General features: G+C 34.0%; 2 protein-coding genes across 2 annotated transcripts; both read left to right on the forward strand.

The window, feature by feature from the left end:
- The first annotated feature begins 6,309 nt into the window (after nt 1–6,309).
- Nucleotides 6,310–8,309, forward strand: LOC130823931 (cold shock domain-containing protein 3). Its single transcript, XM_057688761.1, has one exon. The coding sequence runs from the start codon at nt 6,413–6,415 to the stop codon at nt 7,106–7,108; it is 696 nt and encodes a 231-aa protein (XP_057544744.1). The 5' UTR covers nt 6,310–6,412; the 3' UTR covers nt 7,109–8,309.
- A 3,320-nt stretch (nt 8,310–11,629) lies between these two features.
- LOC130823255 (thaumatin-like protein 1b) lies at nt 11,630–16,499 on the forward strand (the record flags this gene model as incomplete). Its single annotated transcript, XM_057687881.1, has 4 exons — nt 11,630–11,684; nt 11,883–12,278; nt 13,511–13,823; nt 16,276–16,499. Coding segments are annotated over 4 exons (924 nt in total), but the record flags the coding sequence as incomplete, so codon positions are not given.
- Between the last annotated feature and the right edge of the window lie 413 nt (nt 16,500–16,912).

Consider the following 16,912-nt stretch of genomic DNA (forward strand, 5'->3'; position numbering starts at 1 on the left):
CTTCTGTTGATGGAAATCCAAGTTCATGTAAGAGCTTTCTTAGCCATAGTATCTCTGTTATTCCTTTTGCTACTCCCCTAAACTCTGCTTCTGCACTTGATAGTGCTACCACCTTTTGTTTCTTACTTCTCCAAGTAACCAAGTTTCCCCCTACAAGAGTGAAGTATCCTGATGTAGATTTTCTACTATCTCGATCGCCTGCCCAATCTGCATCTGTATAGGCTACAAGGTCGAGATGCCCATTTTTCTTAAAGAAGACTCCTCTATTGCTCGTACCTTTTAAGTACCTCAAGATTCTCAGAACAGCTTCCATATGTGAGATCTGTGGTAAGTGCATGAATCGACTTACAACTCCAACTGCATATGATATGTCGGGTCTGGTGTGGGATAGGTAGATAAGTTTTCCTACCAGTTTCTGGTATTTCTCTTTGTCAGCGGGTTCTTTTCCGGGTGTTGTTTGGAGCTTATGATTGGTGACTATTGGTGTTTCAGCTGGTCTACAGTCAAGCATACCTACCTCTGCTAACAGATCCAGGACATACTTCTTTTGATTGATGAAGATTCCCCTTTTTGATCGAAAAACTTCAATCCCCAGAAAGTATTTTAAGTTTCCTAGATCTTTCATTTCGAACTCCATGAATAATTTTCCCTTAAGTTCCTTTATTTCTTTCTCATCATTTCCAGTTATACCATATCATCCACATAAATGATTAAACATGTAATCTGACCATCCCTTTTCTTTAAAAACAGAGTATGATCAGACTGGCTCTGTATATACCCAAATTTCTTCATTGCTGTGGTAAACCTCCCGAACCAAGCTCTCGGCGACTGTTTCAAGCCATACAACGCCCTGTTAAGTTTACATCCTTCTCCTGGAGCAAATTCATTTGAGAAACCGGGTGGAGCATGCATATACACCTCTTCTTCAATCTTGCCATGTAGAAATGCATTTTTTACATCAAACTGATAGAGAGGCCATTCTTTGTTGGCAGCTATGGAGAATATGACCCTGATGGTGTCTATCTTGGCAACTGGGGAAAAAGTCTCAGAGTAATCAATCCCGTAGGTCTGTGTATACCCCTTTGCCACAAGCCGTGCTTTGTATCTGTCAATAGTTCCATCTGCAAGATATTTAATTGTAAAGACCCATTTGCAGCCTACTGGTTTTTTTCTTCTCAGGTAGAATACACTTGTCCCATGTGTTATTTCTCTTCAATGCTGAGATCTCATCCTCCATTGCTTCTTTCCACCTTGGGTTTTGGAGAGCCTCTTCAGTGCTCCGAGGAAGAGAACTTGAGTATAGACTAGTTTGGAATGCAATAGCTGTCTGTGCCAAGTTACTCGTCTCTCTGTTAATAGGATACCGGGATCTCTGAGATTCAAACTCTGGATCATACCGTCTTGGGGGAACACCTCTTTTGCTTCTTGGAGGTAATTCGTATCTGCATGAAGGATCAACAATACTAGATATATCATTATTAGTTTGAGATCTGGTTCAGATAATACCTCTTGGGTCTCCGAAACAACTTCTTGATCACTGGATGCCTCAGACAAGGTGGAGTCGGCGGTCTGAGGAGAAAGTAATACTATGTTTTCCGTAGCAATATCTGTGGGATTACCTACTTGCTCTTTGTGGTTCAGATCATTAGTTACAGAATATACGAGCCAGCTTAAGTCATCATCTGTAGTCTCCCCCCGAGGACGAAGCTGGGAGTAAAAATAAGAGTGCTCGAAGAAGTCACAATCCATTGTAGTATACATTTTGTTTTGAGTTGGGTCAAAGCAGCGATATCCCTTTTGGTTAGTACCATAGCCCACAAAGATACACTTAACAGCCCGGGGTTCAAGTTTATTCCGAACAGGTTTTGGCAAGTGAACAAACACAACACACCCAAAGATTTGGGGGGGGTAAGGAGTGGAAAGAAGGAACAATGTTGTAGAAATGAAGGACTTCAAGGGGAGATTTGAACTGAAGGGCTTTGGAGGGTAGTCTGTTTGTGAGGTAGGTGGCAGAGGCAATGGCTTCAGGCCAAAAGTAAGATGGGACATGGGCTTCAAACATAAGAGCACGGCCTATTTCTAGGAGAGTGCGATTCTTTCTTTCAGCTATGCCATTTTGTTGTGGGGTGTGGGGGCAAGAGGTTTGGTGAATGAGGCCATGGGTAGTGAAGAATGTTTCCATATGTTGGTTCATGTATTCCCCCCCATTGTCGGATCGAAGTATCTGAGGTTTGGCTTTAAATTGGGTGACAATCATGTTGTAAAATTTGACAAAAACATCAAACACCTCAGACTTGTGTTTCAAGAAGTATATCCAGCACATTCTAGAACAATCATCAATAAAGGAGACAAAGTATGAATAACTCTGTTTATTAAATTCAGGAGCAGGGCCCCAAACATCAGAATGTATTAACATAAACGGTTCACTGCTATGATTGGAACTAGGAAAGTAGGAATGTTTGTGACTTTTCGCAAGAATACAAGCTTCACAATCTAAGACTGCAGTACTTTTAACTAATGACGGAAAAAGATGTTTCAGATACCCTAGTGATGGATGTCCGAGACGTCTGTGCCATGTCCATAACTGATGATCTGTGAACCCTTGAGCAAGCAAAGTGTGACCCTTTTGAATCGCCTCGTCCACATAGTATAGACCATCGCGTTCAGTACCACGACCAATAATCTTCCCTGTCTGAGCATCCTGCACAACACAACCAGAAGAAGACATAAGCACAGTACAGTTTAATTCCCGAGTCAATTGACTAATAGATAATAACTTGTGAGATAGGCTAGGAATTAAAAGACAATTGTTAATTTTGAGAGAGGGAGAAATAGTAACGGGCCCAGCTTGGTCAACACTCACGCACTCCCCATTAGCAGTTTGAATGTAGGTTCGGGTTTTTGGATGGGTAGATAAAAGGTCACGGGGGTCAAAGGTCATAGTATCAGTGGCCCCGCAATCAAATATCCATGGGGATGATGGGCAAGGTTTGCATATTAGACCAAGTTTATTATAAGTGGGTTTGTGAGTAATGGGCCGGTGGGGTTTAATGGGTTTAGGGTTTTTAAAAGATGAGGCTATAAAAGAGTGGGAGTGGTGCCCTTTCCCTTCCCCACTTGCTTCCAAATCCTTCCCTTTCCCCCTTTCTCTCTCTTCCGATACGTCTTTTTGTGCTTTCTGTTTCGTTTCACCTTCAACACCATTTATGTCTTCCTTTGCTTCTGTGTGAGTGGTTGGTTTGTTGGTGGGAGAAGAAGTGCAGGTGGCCAAGTGAGCCTTGCCGCCGGTTCGTGACGGAGCCTTGGTGGCGGCTTTCCGCTGCCGGTGTTCCTCCCACCATTCCGGGAAGCCAATGATTTTGAAGCATCCTTCCTTTGTATGACGGCTCCCTCCACAGTGACTACATCTCAGGTGAGTTTTATCCTCCATATTACGCCGGAATGAGATATCCGACCGGTGCTTAACGGCCAACCCACTCCCTATCTCTGAGGGAATTTTTCCCGGTGATGAAGCATGACTTATAATCCCACGCCTTGAGATTTCTCGTCTGATTGTAGTATAGGCCACTTCCACTGTTGGAAGTGGATCTTGATGTAGCAGGTCACGTTTTTCTTTGTCAAAAGTGTCATGAATTCCGGCCAAGAATTGAAATAGCCGTTGCTTTTGAATAAAGGTGTTAAACATTGTTATATCCTCTGCATGTATCATGGGATTTGGTTGTCTTCGATCTATTTCTTTCCAAATAGTGTTAAGTTTCCCATAAAAGACCTCTAAAGGGTCTTGATTTTGCTTCAAATTATTTGCTTGAGAACTCAGATCGAAGATCTGGAGTTCGTCCCTTCCACTGCTTAATAGGACCTCGATCCCTCTCCATAAATCTTTTGCAATAGTGTAGTCTAAGAATTGGTTCATAAGGTCTGTACTGATATTCGAAATAATCCAAGACAAGACTATCGAATCCTTTTGTTTCCATGCTCTGTAATTTGGATCTGAGATGCTAGGAGGGTCGTCGATGATGTGATTGAGACGTCCCCTGCATTCTAAAGCTATTTGCATCATTTTGCACCAAGTAGTATAATTCTGATAATCTAGTTTTTCGGCCAATTTCAGGTCAGGGGATATGGTTTCAAGGTTTGTGTTTGGTTTATTCATTTGTTGAAACAGTTTGAACATTTGTTCCATCTGTTCCATGGTTACGAGTTGGTTTGGGTTGGTTTCTGCCATTGTAGGTATGTGTTTAGGGTAGATGATGATAGCCAATGGTGTTGTCGGCCCCGGAAAACACCTTTGGCTCTGATACCATGAAGAATTAAGACAGTTAAGTTTAGGGTTTATGAATACTGTTTGTATTGATTTTCATTGTTTACAGATTCAATATTTATACAAGGATTAGGCCCTAATTTAGGAAGGAAACTAAGCTTGGAGAAACAGTAATTTCCCTAATTACAATGATCTAAATAAACCAACTAAATATCTTTAGAATAACTTGATTATTCCTACAATAACCTTATATGAATAAGAATAACGCAGTAAAGATTGGTAAGAGAAAAAAAAAATCAAGAAGCATATACCTTTGTTGACGGCAGAAAGGAAACAAAAAAAAAAGATTTCGAAAATTAATTTTCGACTTGAATCTTGATGCCTAATCAACAGGACCGAAACTCATTCTTTCCCCCTTACTTCGGCAGAATTCAGAGGCATAAGGAAGGAAGATTTCGGCTGCTACTACACTGCTTGTGGTTCAAATTCAGAGGAGAGTGAGAAGAAAGATCAATTAACCATAATTTATACAAAACAACCAATAATGCAACAGAATTGATCATTTACCTTGAAAAAATCATGAAAGAGAGAAGAATCAATTGATTTTCGCAACACAAATCCTTCGAAGATCGGAGGAAGAAGAAGATTGAGGAACAACGCGTGTTGCCTTCGGTTATGCCGATGAGAATGAGTCCATGGATTCAAATTTTGAAGCATGAAAAGAAATAAGGGTTTAGAGCAATGGGGAAGGAGATGAATTGTAGAAACATAGAACTGGTTTCTAATTTTAGTTTGGTTATCAAATTATTATAATTTATTTTATTTTATTTTTAAATTTTTTAAAACTTACTTGACTCATGGAAGGGTTTCCTAATTGTATTGAAGCCCAAACATCTATTCTCGATTTCATTCAAATTTCATCCAAATATTATTTTATTTATTAATTTATTTTAAATTCTCGAATTAATTTCTCGAATGTTACAGTAGAATCGTGTGATCCTACAAATATCCATTAATGTGCTTTGAATTATTAATTATGAATATATTTGTTCTTTTTTATGTTTAAAGTGTAAGTAAAAATTTATTTGACTTCAGCTAATAAGTTTTGAAAAGAAAATACTTTTAATAATTATTTTTAAACTGCAAATTAAGAAAAACTTGAAAGTTATAAGTTATTGATATAATAATATTAAATATATATTTATACATATGTGAAATCTATATTTTATAAAAATATTTTACGATTGAAACTACCCATGTAGGATCGAATCGTTGGATCGTAGAATCATGTTATGATCCTAGCACCTAAATTTCTGAGTTAAGTAGGATAGCACGATTCTACCACATTAAGATCTTACCTAGGATCCGAATTGATCGTCTATTTTTAAATCGTAAGATTGTAGAATCGTAGTTTAGAATGAGAATTCTGATTTAGGTGTAAAAATTCTCAAAAATAGCTTCATATTTAGGTGTACCACTGTATCAGACTTAGAAATCTTAATGTCCTTCGAAAAATATTAGAAAGTTTAGTTTTATCAAATAGCAACCTTTTAAAAGCTTTCAAATTTTTAATATCTTTCAAATCTACTAAAAACCTGCGACTTCGTGTATCTATAAAGGAAAAGGAAAACATTTGAGATTGGTTGCAATATTTTTAGTTTTAGGTTTTATCGACTCCTTCATAATATATGTCATATAATTTAAAAAAAATTAAATATTCGAATTTTAAAAAGACTTGATTCAGATTCTGGTATACAGCTTAAAAAGTGGATATCCAATCTCCAAAAAGCACCTAAACTATTCCATTTAAAAATTAATTTATCTTATTTTTTATATAAAATAGATTACTCTCGTATCTAAATTCAAGATTATTTTAAAAAAAATACTACTATCTTATTTCATTTGGGTCAAAAAATATAAATAAAAGTCAAAAAAGTTTAAAAAAGAAAACAATATGGGCCCAAATTTGACCCAATTCCTTAACCAAGCCCCACATTCTAGTATAAATTCATATACGTCGTCTCTTTACTCTGAAACTAACAAATTTTCCAATATCCCAATTTTTAATATTTAGGGTTTATTACTTCCAAGATCAAATCTTTAGGGTTTATTACATCGAAAATCACATTTTTAGGGTTTATTGATTCACTAATGGCGGAAGAATCCCGATGCAGAGGAGAGGTTCGTTGGTTTAGTGATACGAAAGGTTATGGTTTTATCAAACCGGAAGGCGACGGTGAAGATCTTTTCGTTCATCATTCGTCTATTAAATCCGAAGGTTATCGCTCCTTAACCGAAGGTGAAATCGTCGAATACACTTTTTCCGTTGGAGATGATGATAAACCTAAAGCTGTTGACGTTACTGGTCCTAACGGCGCTTCCATTCAACCTCCTCGTCGATCCAAACCTTTCATAGGTGGAGGCGGTGGAGGTTGCTTTAGCTGTGGAGGTCATGGACACATCGCTCGTGAATGTGTTAATAATTCTAGAACATTTTCTGGTGGACCACCGCGTCGTGGTGGTGGTGATGATGGGTCGTGTTACACTTGCGGCCAAGTTGGGCACTTTGCCCGAGAATGCCGACGCGGTGATGGTGGTGGTAGTGGTGATGTATCGTGTTATAATTGTGGGCAGGTCGGGCACTTTGCCCGAGAATGCCGACGCGGTAATGGTGGGGGTAACAATGGTGGGGGTGGAGCCTGCTATAATTGTGGAGAGTACGGACATTTGGCGCGGCATTGTAATCAAGGCGGCGGTGGAAGCGGCGGAAGCAGCGGAAACGGCGGTGGATGTTATAACTGTGGAAAAGATGGGCACTTTGCTAAGGATTGCATTGAGGGAAACTAAAGTAAAGTATAAATTAGTACCTAAATACTATATGTTTATTATTATTATTATTATTATTATTATTATTATTATTATTATTATTATTATTATTATTATAATTATAGTTATTATTTATTATTAATATTAGTATTATTATAATAATAATAATTATTATTTTATGGTATTATGCTTAGTTTTGGGTCTGCCCTGTTTTAGGCTGGTTATACACAGCATGATGGGTTTTGACTTTGAAACAATGGTAATATTTTGGGCGTTGTTTGCGGATTTATATGTGGTAAATCATGATTTGGTAGACTCATTGTTAGAAGCATTATTATATGAGCTTTGATTTGTATTATTGATTGGTTTAATGGTGATGCATTTTTTTAAATTAGTGTTGATGATTTTTGGGTTCTTTGGTATCGACATATTTGTTGATATTGTTCCTGATTTTAATGTGAAGTTTTGTGTTGTCATAGGGTCATGGTGTCTACCAATTTATTTAATTAGTATGGTGAAATTAAGATTGCAAAATTATAGACGGTCTCATTATAATGAGCCAATTTAAGACCTCATCATAGTGAGACTTCAAACACGGGGCTCTTACTGTTTTGGGTAAAACCGGCCGCATTCGTCTAGTCCTCCCATGAAGAAAGTATGGGTATGGATTGTCTGTCACCTTCCCTCATCCAAACCACTGCTTTTGAGTGGGATATTGGGTGTGATGATGATGATCATAGTGAGACGGTAGTAAATGAGAATTTGTGATTAGTTACTGTGTGAGTTAACTATTGGGGTTGAATTCCGATTCCATAGTGTGCAAATCGGTGTGTGCAACACTGGCTGAATTGTATCTTGTGGGTGCATTGTGGATGAACTATGAAGTATCCAGACCTTTCTCCTCATTTCTTTTGTGGTGCTGGTTATGTGGTAGAATACTCACAAGTCCGGTGAGATGGTAGGAGTTGATGCCCTTTCAAAATGTTTACTGGATGGCCAGCAGAAGACACCGAACTATACCTTGCTTCTTTATTGCCTAAACAATGCTTCTTTCATTAGCCTCATAGCCAAATTTTGGTTCTTTCATTCCACTCTTAGCATATGCTTTGCTTATTTCATTGCACCTTAAGCCAACTCGTGATTCTTTCATTCGCCTCTACAAACTAGGAGACCTAGGAAGATCTACCTCCTGCACATCTTACTTTGAGCCATCTTAATACTAGTTTTATTGACCAATTGCCTCGATATTGTTGAGCTAGATTATCACGAGTTTTAGTGATATACTTCCTTCATTCTGAAATACTCGCACCTAATTGTGTCATGTTGTGTTGAAAAATGTCACTATTAGTAACAAGTATAATGGAACGGAGGTAATATAATATATTGTTGTGGTATGTAGATTTGGGTATAGCTTATTTTATGTAGATTTGAGTCTAGATTTGAGTCTAGCTTATATGGTTGTAGCTTTATTGACTGGCTTTAGACTTCCTCTGTTTTACAGTGCATCTTTCTTGATAAGCCTAAGCATATTAGATTTGATGCAATCTCAATCTATATAATTATAAGTTTGTTTGTAATTGTTTTGATCTCTTTGTATCAATAGCTGGTATTGTTAAATCTAAGTGAGAAGGGTTGCTTTATTCTCTTCCTCGTGATTTTTATACATAATTCGTAGGACATGAAATCTGAATTGGAGACTTTTTTGACATCACAAATTCTCAAATAAGGTGTCTCACAGTAAGATGTTTTTATTAGGCTGACTCAATATATACTTGTAGTCTTAAAATGATTACTATAACTTTAAAGTGATCACTTACACTTTTGAAGTCACTAATTATAACCTTAAAGTGATTACTTAAAGTTTTAAAGTTGACCGTTTATATGGATATGAGATAGTAAATTCGAGTTAAGACTTAAGCTCTTCTCTCGGTGTTTCTACTAAAACTAGTTTGGTTTCATGTTCAGATTTGGATCAGACATGTTAGTCAAACATCTTATTCCTTGGTAGCCTAATACCTCATTATACTACATATAGGCCTAGTAAGTATAGTTTCTTGTGGATAACATGCAATTACCCCAATGACTACATAGTATTGTCTATACTTTGATGGAATTACCGGCTTAAACAATTGACTTAGTAGTTACACTTTCAGCTAGTTGAATCAGTTAACAACTGCTAATAGCCAATTGTCAAATATAACTATTCTCTTTTGAAATTCTTTATTAAATTATAGAAGTACTTTTAACTTACAAAGTACTAAATGCTTGTTTTGTTTTTTAATGACTACACTTTCAATTTTTACGCTATTTAATTTAAATTTTATCACTAAATATCTTTAAATATGTATGATAAAATATAAAAAAAGTTGATAATTGATTTATATATTGAGACAAATTAAATAAGAATCTACTTGATTATATTTTTTTATACATTTCACAAAAACTGTAAAATAAAATGGATTAATGAATAGTGATTAAAATGCAATTATTAAAAAACATATAGATTTATTTGAATTTAAGCAAATATCACATCCTTCAAATAAAATCATAAATTTAATTTTCGCATAACTCTCATTTCTACTAATGAAAATTGTTAAACTAGTCATAGGTTTTAGAAATCCTGGCTGCCATTTCTATGACTTGGTTAGCCAATAAAAGCTTCACCTTTCCACTTCATGGAGATTTTAAATACTTGTGTAATTGTATTTGTATGTCAACCCAACCTAAAAGCTTAACCTTTACACTTCATACAAATTTGAAATTCTAATTGTACGTATTTGTATGGCCACCAAACATATTCTAAGATTGGAAGTACTTAGATACTTCGTTCGTTTTTTATTTGTATTCAAATATATTTTTACCCAGCTTAACATGTTTGACGGGTTGTTGATATTTAGAGTTATACACAATTAAAAATTATAAAAATTTAATATTATAAAAGTATGCGAGGAGACGAATAAAATAAGATCTCACATGATATGTTTTTCTCCTATAATAAACACAATATGTAGAGTATCATAAAATAATGAATTGTACAACACTTAGTTTAACTCCGAGTAGAAAAAAAGGAAGTATATTTTTCTAACTTTTTTCCATTTATTGTCAAACAAACAATATAGAGCATCTAATAAAAAAATGTATTAAATCCATTTAAATAAGGGAGTACAAAACACCATTCTACATACATACACTTATGTCAAATGTGTTGTGCTTTTATGTTTGATGTGTTTCTTCTATTATGGGTAATAAATGATGTGTTGATTCCAAAATGTTTGGATGTTATTAGATTGTTCATCCCCCAATACATAGATAGAATAGAAAAACATTTAGAATGACATGGCAAAAATGATTACTTGGAATATCATCTAATTGCCAAAGCTAGATTAACATGATCATCTCATGTGAAAAGTCAAAAGCTTGGTTCTCAAAAATAAAATGGAAAACAAAACAAAACTAAAACAAAAACAAAGTAAAGTACGAGGAAGAAACTATGATGAATCAAATCACATTTTACTTTGGCAATTGTTCCATTTTTGAGTATATAATAATAATTTGTTTGCCAACTTTCTACTATTCATTTGAGTTTAGGCAAACAATTCATAACCATTCAAAATCATGCTTTGTCAATCCATTTTTTATTTGCTAATACACTATATACTACATGTGTCATACATGACTTTAATTTTATTTTTTGATTATTAATATTATTTAAAGAAAACAATATTTTTTATATGAATTGCCACAAGTTCAAAGTATCATGTGCTTTTCAAATTTGTTGATGTAAAAAAATAGTTTTCATAATAGTATTAAATGTATTGTTCTATAATCTATTTCATCTTCAATTTGATAAAAATAAAATATTGATATTTATACTATAAGAATTTAATAATTAATTTTCATGATAATAAGACATTTGTGCGCGTTGTTTTGGCGGTGAATGATGTAAGCAAAGTTTTGTTTTAGTTAGTAGTTGCAGATAAACTAACGTAATTTGACAATAAACTTTAACCCAAATTGCTATTATATAAAGAAAAAACATGCTTAAGTGAAATCTTATTACTACCTCTGTTGCAGTGAGATTGTATAAAAGAAATAGGGTGAATTTTAAGGGGATTATAAAGAGTTGTGATATGTTGTTCTTTACTTGATCGAATAAATGCGATAATTGATGAAGAGGGAGATTTAATTGGATAGATGATATTAAAAGAATGTTTAAATGAATGAATGAGATTAAAGAAAGTGGTAAGGCCTAATTTAAAAAATAGTGCAAAATAAATAAGACAACCAAAAATACAAATCAGTGCAATTTAACTGGGACGAATGGAATAAACAATAACAAATTAAGAATAAATAAATAAATAGATTTAGTTTGAAACTAACATAAAATATTAGAAAAAAAAGCTTTTTGTTGATGTAAATTTAGTTCTCAAGTGGGCAATTTCCCATACTTGGAATAACTTCTAAACTTTGAATTCAATAAATAAATAAATTTGTTGGGTCAATCTTGTATATAAACTCATTTCAATTTCTTTCCTTATACCAAACATTTCTACCATGAGCATGTACACATTCATCCTCCTCCTCCTAAACTTGTTAGGTAACAACAATAATTTTCAATTTCTCCAAAAAATTATGATCTTCAACAAATCAAGATTATTCTTGTTGGGTCCTCAACCATCGACTAAAACAAATAAATCGATGGTTGAGTTAATTCATTGACATAGTATCAGAATCGAATACTTCATCAAAAATTTCTATAATGACATATATGTAATTTGTTTGAATAAAAATGCAGGAATAAGTTCATCAACAAAATTCACATTAGTCAACCAATGCATCTACACAGTATGGCCTGCAACACTCTCTAATGCTGGCACACCGGGACTACCCGGCTCCGCCACCGGATTCTCCCTCGCCCCTGGATCAACCAATATTATCTCCGTACCCGGGTCGTGGTCGGGTCGGATGTGGGCCAGAACACATTGTAATGGTGGGTCTACTAGTGGGAACTTCTCTTGTGCGACAGGTGATTGTGCGACAGGATCAGTAGTGTGCTCTGGATCGGGTGCCCGACCACCTGCTACACTTGTTGAGTTTACTTTAAACGGGTCAGATGGGCTTGACTTCTACGATGTGAGTCTTGTTGATGGGTATAATCTTCCTCTTATGGTTCGACCCGTAGGTGGTTCAGGTAACTTGCTACCCGGCAGATTGATTAAAAAAATCGATGCTAGTTAGATTGGAAAACTTAATTACGGCCCTAATTACTAAATATATTATTATAGGCTCCTAATTATTGTGTATTTAAGCGTTGTTTTCAGGGATTCTATGTATGGGCCCCGGGGGAAATTTTAAAAATTTTTTTTGTTCTGATCTTAATCTTTGTGTCCAAAATTTTAATTTTTTTTAGTATTCACTTATAATCTTTATGTTTTAATCTTTAATCTTAATCTTAAATTCTTAATTTTCTTGTTCTAATCTTTATTCTTAATCTTGATTCTTATTGCATATAAGTAATTTTTGGTATCTGATAATAATGCCATCTAAATTTGATTGAAGTTAGAATTGCGAAACCACTGTGTTCCAGAACCTGATGTTCATACAGGCTATGTAAGCTAAATAGCACACCAAGTACAAAGATTCACAAGAGCATGGATTCTTTAGAAATTAGAAGTAGGAGTTGCATATTATGTTTTTAGGTATTTGGTTAGATACTCACGTGAATTACTGTGAAGCTAGAGTGCAAATCTAAAGTCGCAAATCTTAGTTTGGGTGGATAGATTTGAGTTTGTTGCTTAATTCATTTTATGAATGCTATGTTTTAGGTGAAGTCAAGATTTACATTGTCTGAATAACAAAACACCATAGTTGACTTTTTCGATTGATCAATATGAATCTCAAGTGAGTGGTTGACTATCCTTTCCAGTTCCCTTTTCTCTATTTTGTTGGGGAATTGCTTGCTATTAAACATTTTTCTTGGTTTGAGAGACTGTTTCACAAAGATGATATTTGCTGCTCACACTAGCTAATTTCGTCCCTTCGTTAGTGCCCCAGGGGACTCTAATCCCTAGATTCGTCACTAGTTGTTTTACCAACTTTTTAGATAGGCCCGGAGTACAGGTCCTTCTAAACCCTTATAACGTCGGCCTTGAACATTCTCTATACCATTTAATTAAAATTCGACATTTAGTAAGAAATAAATGTAAATATAATTTCAAAATCAAATATTTTACTTATCAAATTTTAAATATGTGATGTAAGAAATGTTACAGATTTTGGTATAGAGGATTCGAATTTTTCAAATGGTAAGTTTGTAACAATAAGTAAATACTATATATTAGGGTGAATATGACTATTAAAAACTGTAATATAGGAAATATTTTGTGCTACTGATCCTCTAAATTTTTAAATTTGTCAATATAGGTAATTGTACGTCTATCGGTTGTATGGTGGACTTAAATGGATCATGCCCAACAGAACTTCGGGTTTTAAGTGAAATTGGCTCAAACATAAATGGAGTTGCGTGTAAGAGTGCTTGTGAAGCATTTGGGGATCCACAATATTGTTGTAGCGGGCCAAATTCAACACCGGATACATGCAAACCGAGCAAATATTCAAAGTTCTTCAAGGACGCTTGCCCGACGGCGTATAGCTACGCGTACGATGATGCTACGAGTACTTTTACTTGTGACGGAGCTGATTATGTTGTCACGTTTTGTCCTACTACAACTGCCTCGTAAGTTGCAATCCTACTCCATGCTATTTTTAGATGTTAAAATTAATTCATGAATTTTTCGCTCATAATAAAATTTCATTCAAACCAAGTCATAATTTCAACGTAAAATTTTTAAAGTTCGGAAAAGTAATCTTTAAAATTAAAATATGAATATGCGGCTGATAATGGCATCTTATCCACAATATGGTTAATATTACCAACAAAATATTCATAAAGCTCGGACACGTAATCTTTAAAATTTGTTACTAATAATGATATTTACGTACATTATAATTCTTTTAAGACATGACTAATGAAACCTATTAATGAAAATACTTTACATGTGAGATAAGATCTCACATCGATAAAATAGCAGGTAGTTAACTTGCACATATATATATTGGGTGAGCTAATCTTCCTACTACCAAATGATTTTGGTAAACAATGTATCTCACCAAATGTATGTGAAAGTCAACGCTCTTGACCTGTGGGTTTATTAACCCGAGTCTACGGGTGTCTCATATCCACATGAGTGGATCATGGTGAGATTATGTTATGAATTGTTAGAGTCAATGGGTTGATGAACATGAGGTTATGATGTAGGCGAATAATACAGTACACGATGACGAGATGAAGATGCATTTTAGATACACCATTAGGCATTACTTGTATTATTTTCGTACATCATGAACCTACCTTTAATCTCCACATAATTTGGTTGAATTCTAGACCACCTACCTAAAATAAGACATTATTTTTTTATACTTTTATTTACATACATAATTTCATTTAATAATATTTCGAGATGAATTAAAAATTTTTGATGGTCAATGTGTTGCATCACTTTTGTGTTCATATAACATGCCGTTAGTATTTTCTCTACCATGTTGCATTAAAACTAATTGGAATTAGTACATGTTGATTAGCCTCATTCAACTAATATGCATATAATAATACTAATTTGATTTTGATTGAGTTTCGTTAAAGTGTCCATATCGTCCATATGTGAGTTGTCTCATATCGGAGAAAGATAAGAATAGATGTTATTTTATAAACTTGAGGGTTAGTTACTACTACTAGTAATTAATTTTAGTAGTAAATTTACTTTGAGTTTATATGTGAGTTACCTCTTCTCCTTATTGTTTGAGTTTTCATGTCTATTTATAAATTTCAATATGGTATCAGAGCCCGATTTGTTGTTAAGTTTTTCATAACTGGACATTAAATCTTATCACTGGTTAAGGGCCTTAAATTGGATGTAATATTCACATGTGAGGAGAGTATTAAAGTGTCCATTATTATCTACATATGAGTTGTCATACATCAGAGAAAGAGAAAATTATATTTATATGTCATTTTATAAATTTGAGGAATAAGTGCTATTCCTCCCATTTGATTTTATTAATGACCTTCTTTGATTGAACTCGTACCACTTAGCGAGTTTGTGGGAATAATGACTTAAATTAATTATAATACATCGCCTTTGGTTTTTATTTTTAAACTAGGGTTTGTTCTTTCTAGCTTATTTGCTATATTTTGTAACGGAAACGAATTACCGGAGCCATCACCAACAGCAATTCCATTTCCACCATACTAATTTATTAACAAGAGCTATTTCCTTGATCCCATCATCATTGTTTAGATTAATAACAGCTTTAATTTGGCTGTCATTATATCAAATTTTTGACTAACAAGATATCATATTTAGTCTCATTGCAATTTAATATTGGAAAATTTGACTAGACACAAATTATTATATGAGACGGTCTCATCAAAAAACGTGTCTTGTATATGAATTAAATATAGTTTATCTCATACATAATAAGAATATAAGTTCTAGTTTGAGATTGTTTCAATGAGAGATAGAGGTGTACAAAACAAACCCAATAATGGGCCCGATTTGACTCCACTTCAAAATGTTTTACAATTATGTAAAATACAATGTTAACACACAAACCCGATTTGAAACTGAGCCGAAACACCTAACCTAAAAAATCCAGCCGATGACCTTAATAAACACTTCTACTGAGATTTAATCTCTCATAAGAATTGCTAATTTTTTTTCACACGTATTTTCATTTAATAATATTTTGAGATGAATTAAAATAATTTGATGGTTAATGTCTTAGCATCACTTTTGTGTCTATATATCATGTTCTCCTTAATATTTTTCTCTACAATGTTGCATTAAAATTAATTAGAATTAGTACATGTTGATTAGCCTCATCCAACTAATTAACATATAAATATAATTAAGCTAATTCGATTTTGATTGGATGCAATTGGAACTCGTATCTTCTAATTTGTAGGAATAATGCCTAAATTTAAAAAATAAAAATAAAAAATATATAAAAAAAGTAAAAAACTAAAACTGTCTTTATTTTAAGTTTTAAAGTAGAGTTTGTTCTTTCTGACTTATTTCCAATTTTATTTGTTAAAATTTGATATACGGATGCTGTATTTTGTAACGCAGCGGTAAATCAAGCGGAACGGAATCGCCGGAACCATCACCAACAGCAATTCCATTTCCTCCATACTATTTTATTAACAAGAGCTATTCTTTGATCCCATCATCATTATTTAGATTAATAACAGCTTTAATTTGGCTGTCATTATATCAAATTTTTGACTAACAAGATATCATATTTGGGCCTCATTGCAATTTAATATTCACATTTGGGCCCAATAGATCCTTTCATTCTCTTTAACTCAAATTTTTGTAAGAGGCGGTCTCTTTAAGAGACCATTTATAATTTGATCGGCCCATAAAAAAAAATAGAGTAAGAATATATGTTAAGCTTTGTTGGGTTGAGCCTGATATTCTTATAAAGCCCGATCGTGAGATCTGCAGTTCTGCTTGAGCCTTGAATAGGCCCAAATTTTAGTTGTAAAATTAGAGTAAAAGGGAATCATCAAGTATTATATAAACCGTGTCACCATGAGCACTAATATAATTAGTTTATTTTTCTAATTCATTATAAGTGATTATTTTAAAACTATAACGGTCCATTTGGTACATTGTATTAGAGGGCGGTAATGGTAATAAAATTAAGTAATAAAAAAATTGGTTGTTTGGATGCCTTCAATGGTAATGAATGGTAATAAAATAA

Source organism: Amaranthus tricolor, chromosome 9, assembly GCF_026212465.1.
Source record: "Amaranthus tricolor cultivar Red isolate AtriRed21 chromosome 9, ASM2621246v1, whole genome shotgun sequence".
NCBI classification, from domain to species: Eukaryota; Viridiplantae; Streptophyta; class Magnoliopsida; order Caryophyllales; family Amaranthaceae; genus Amaranthus; species Amaranthus tricolor.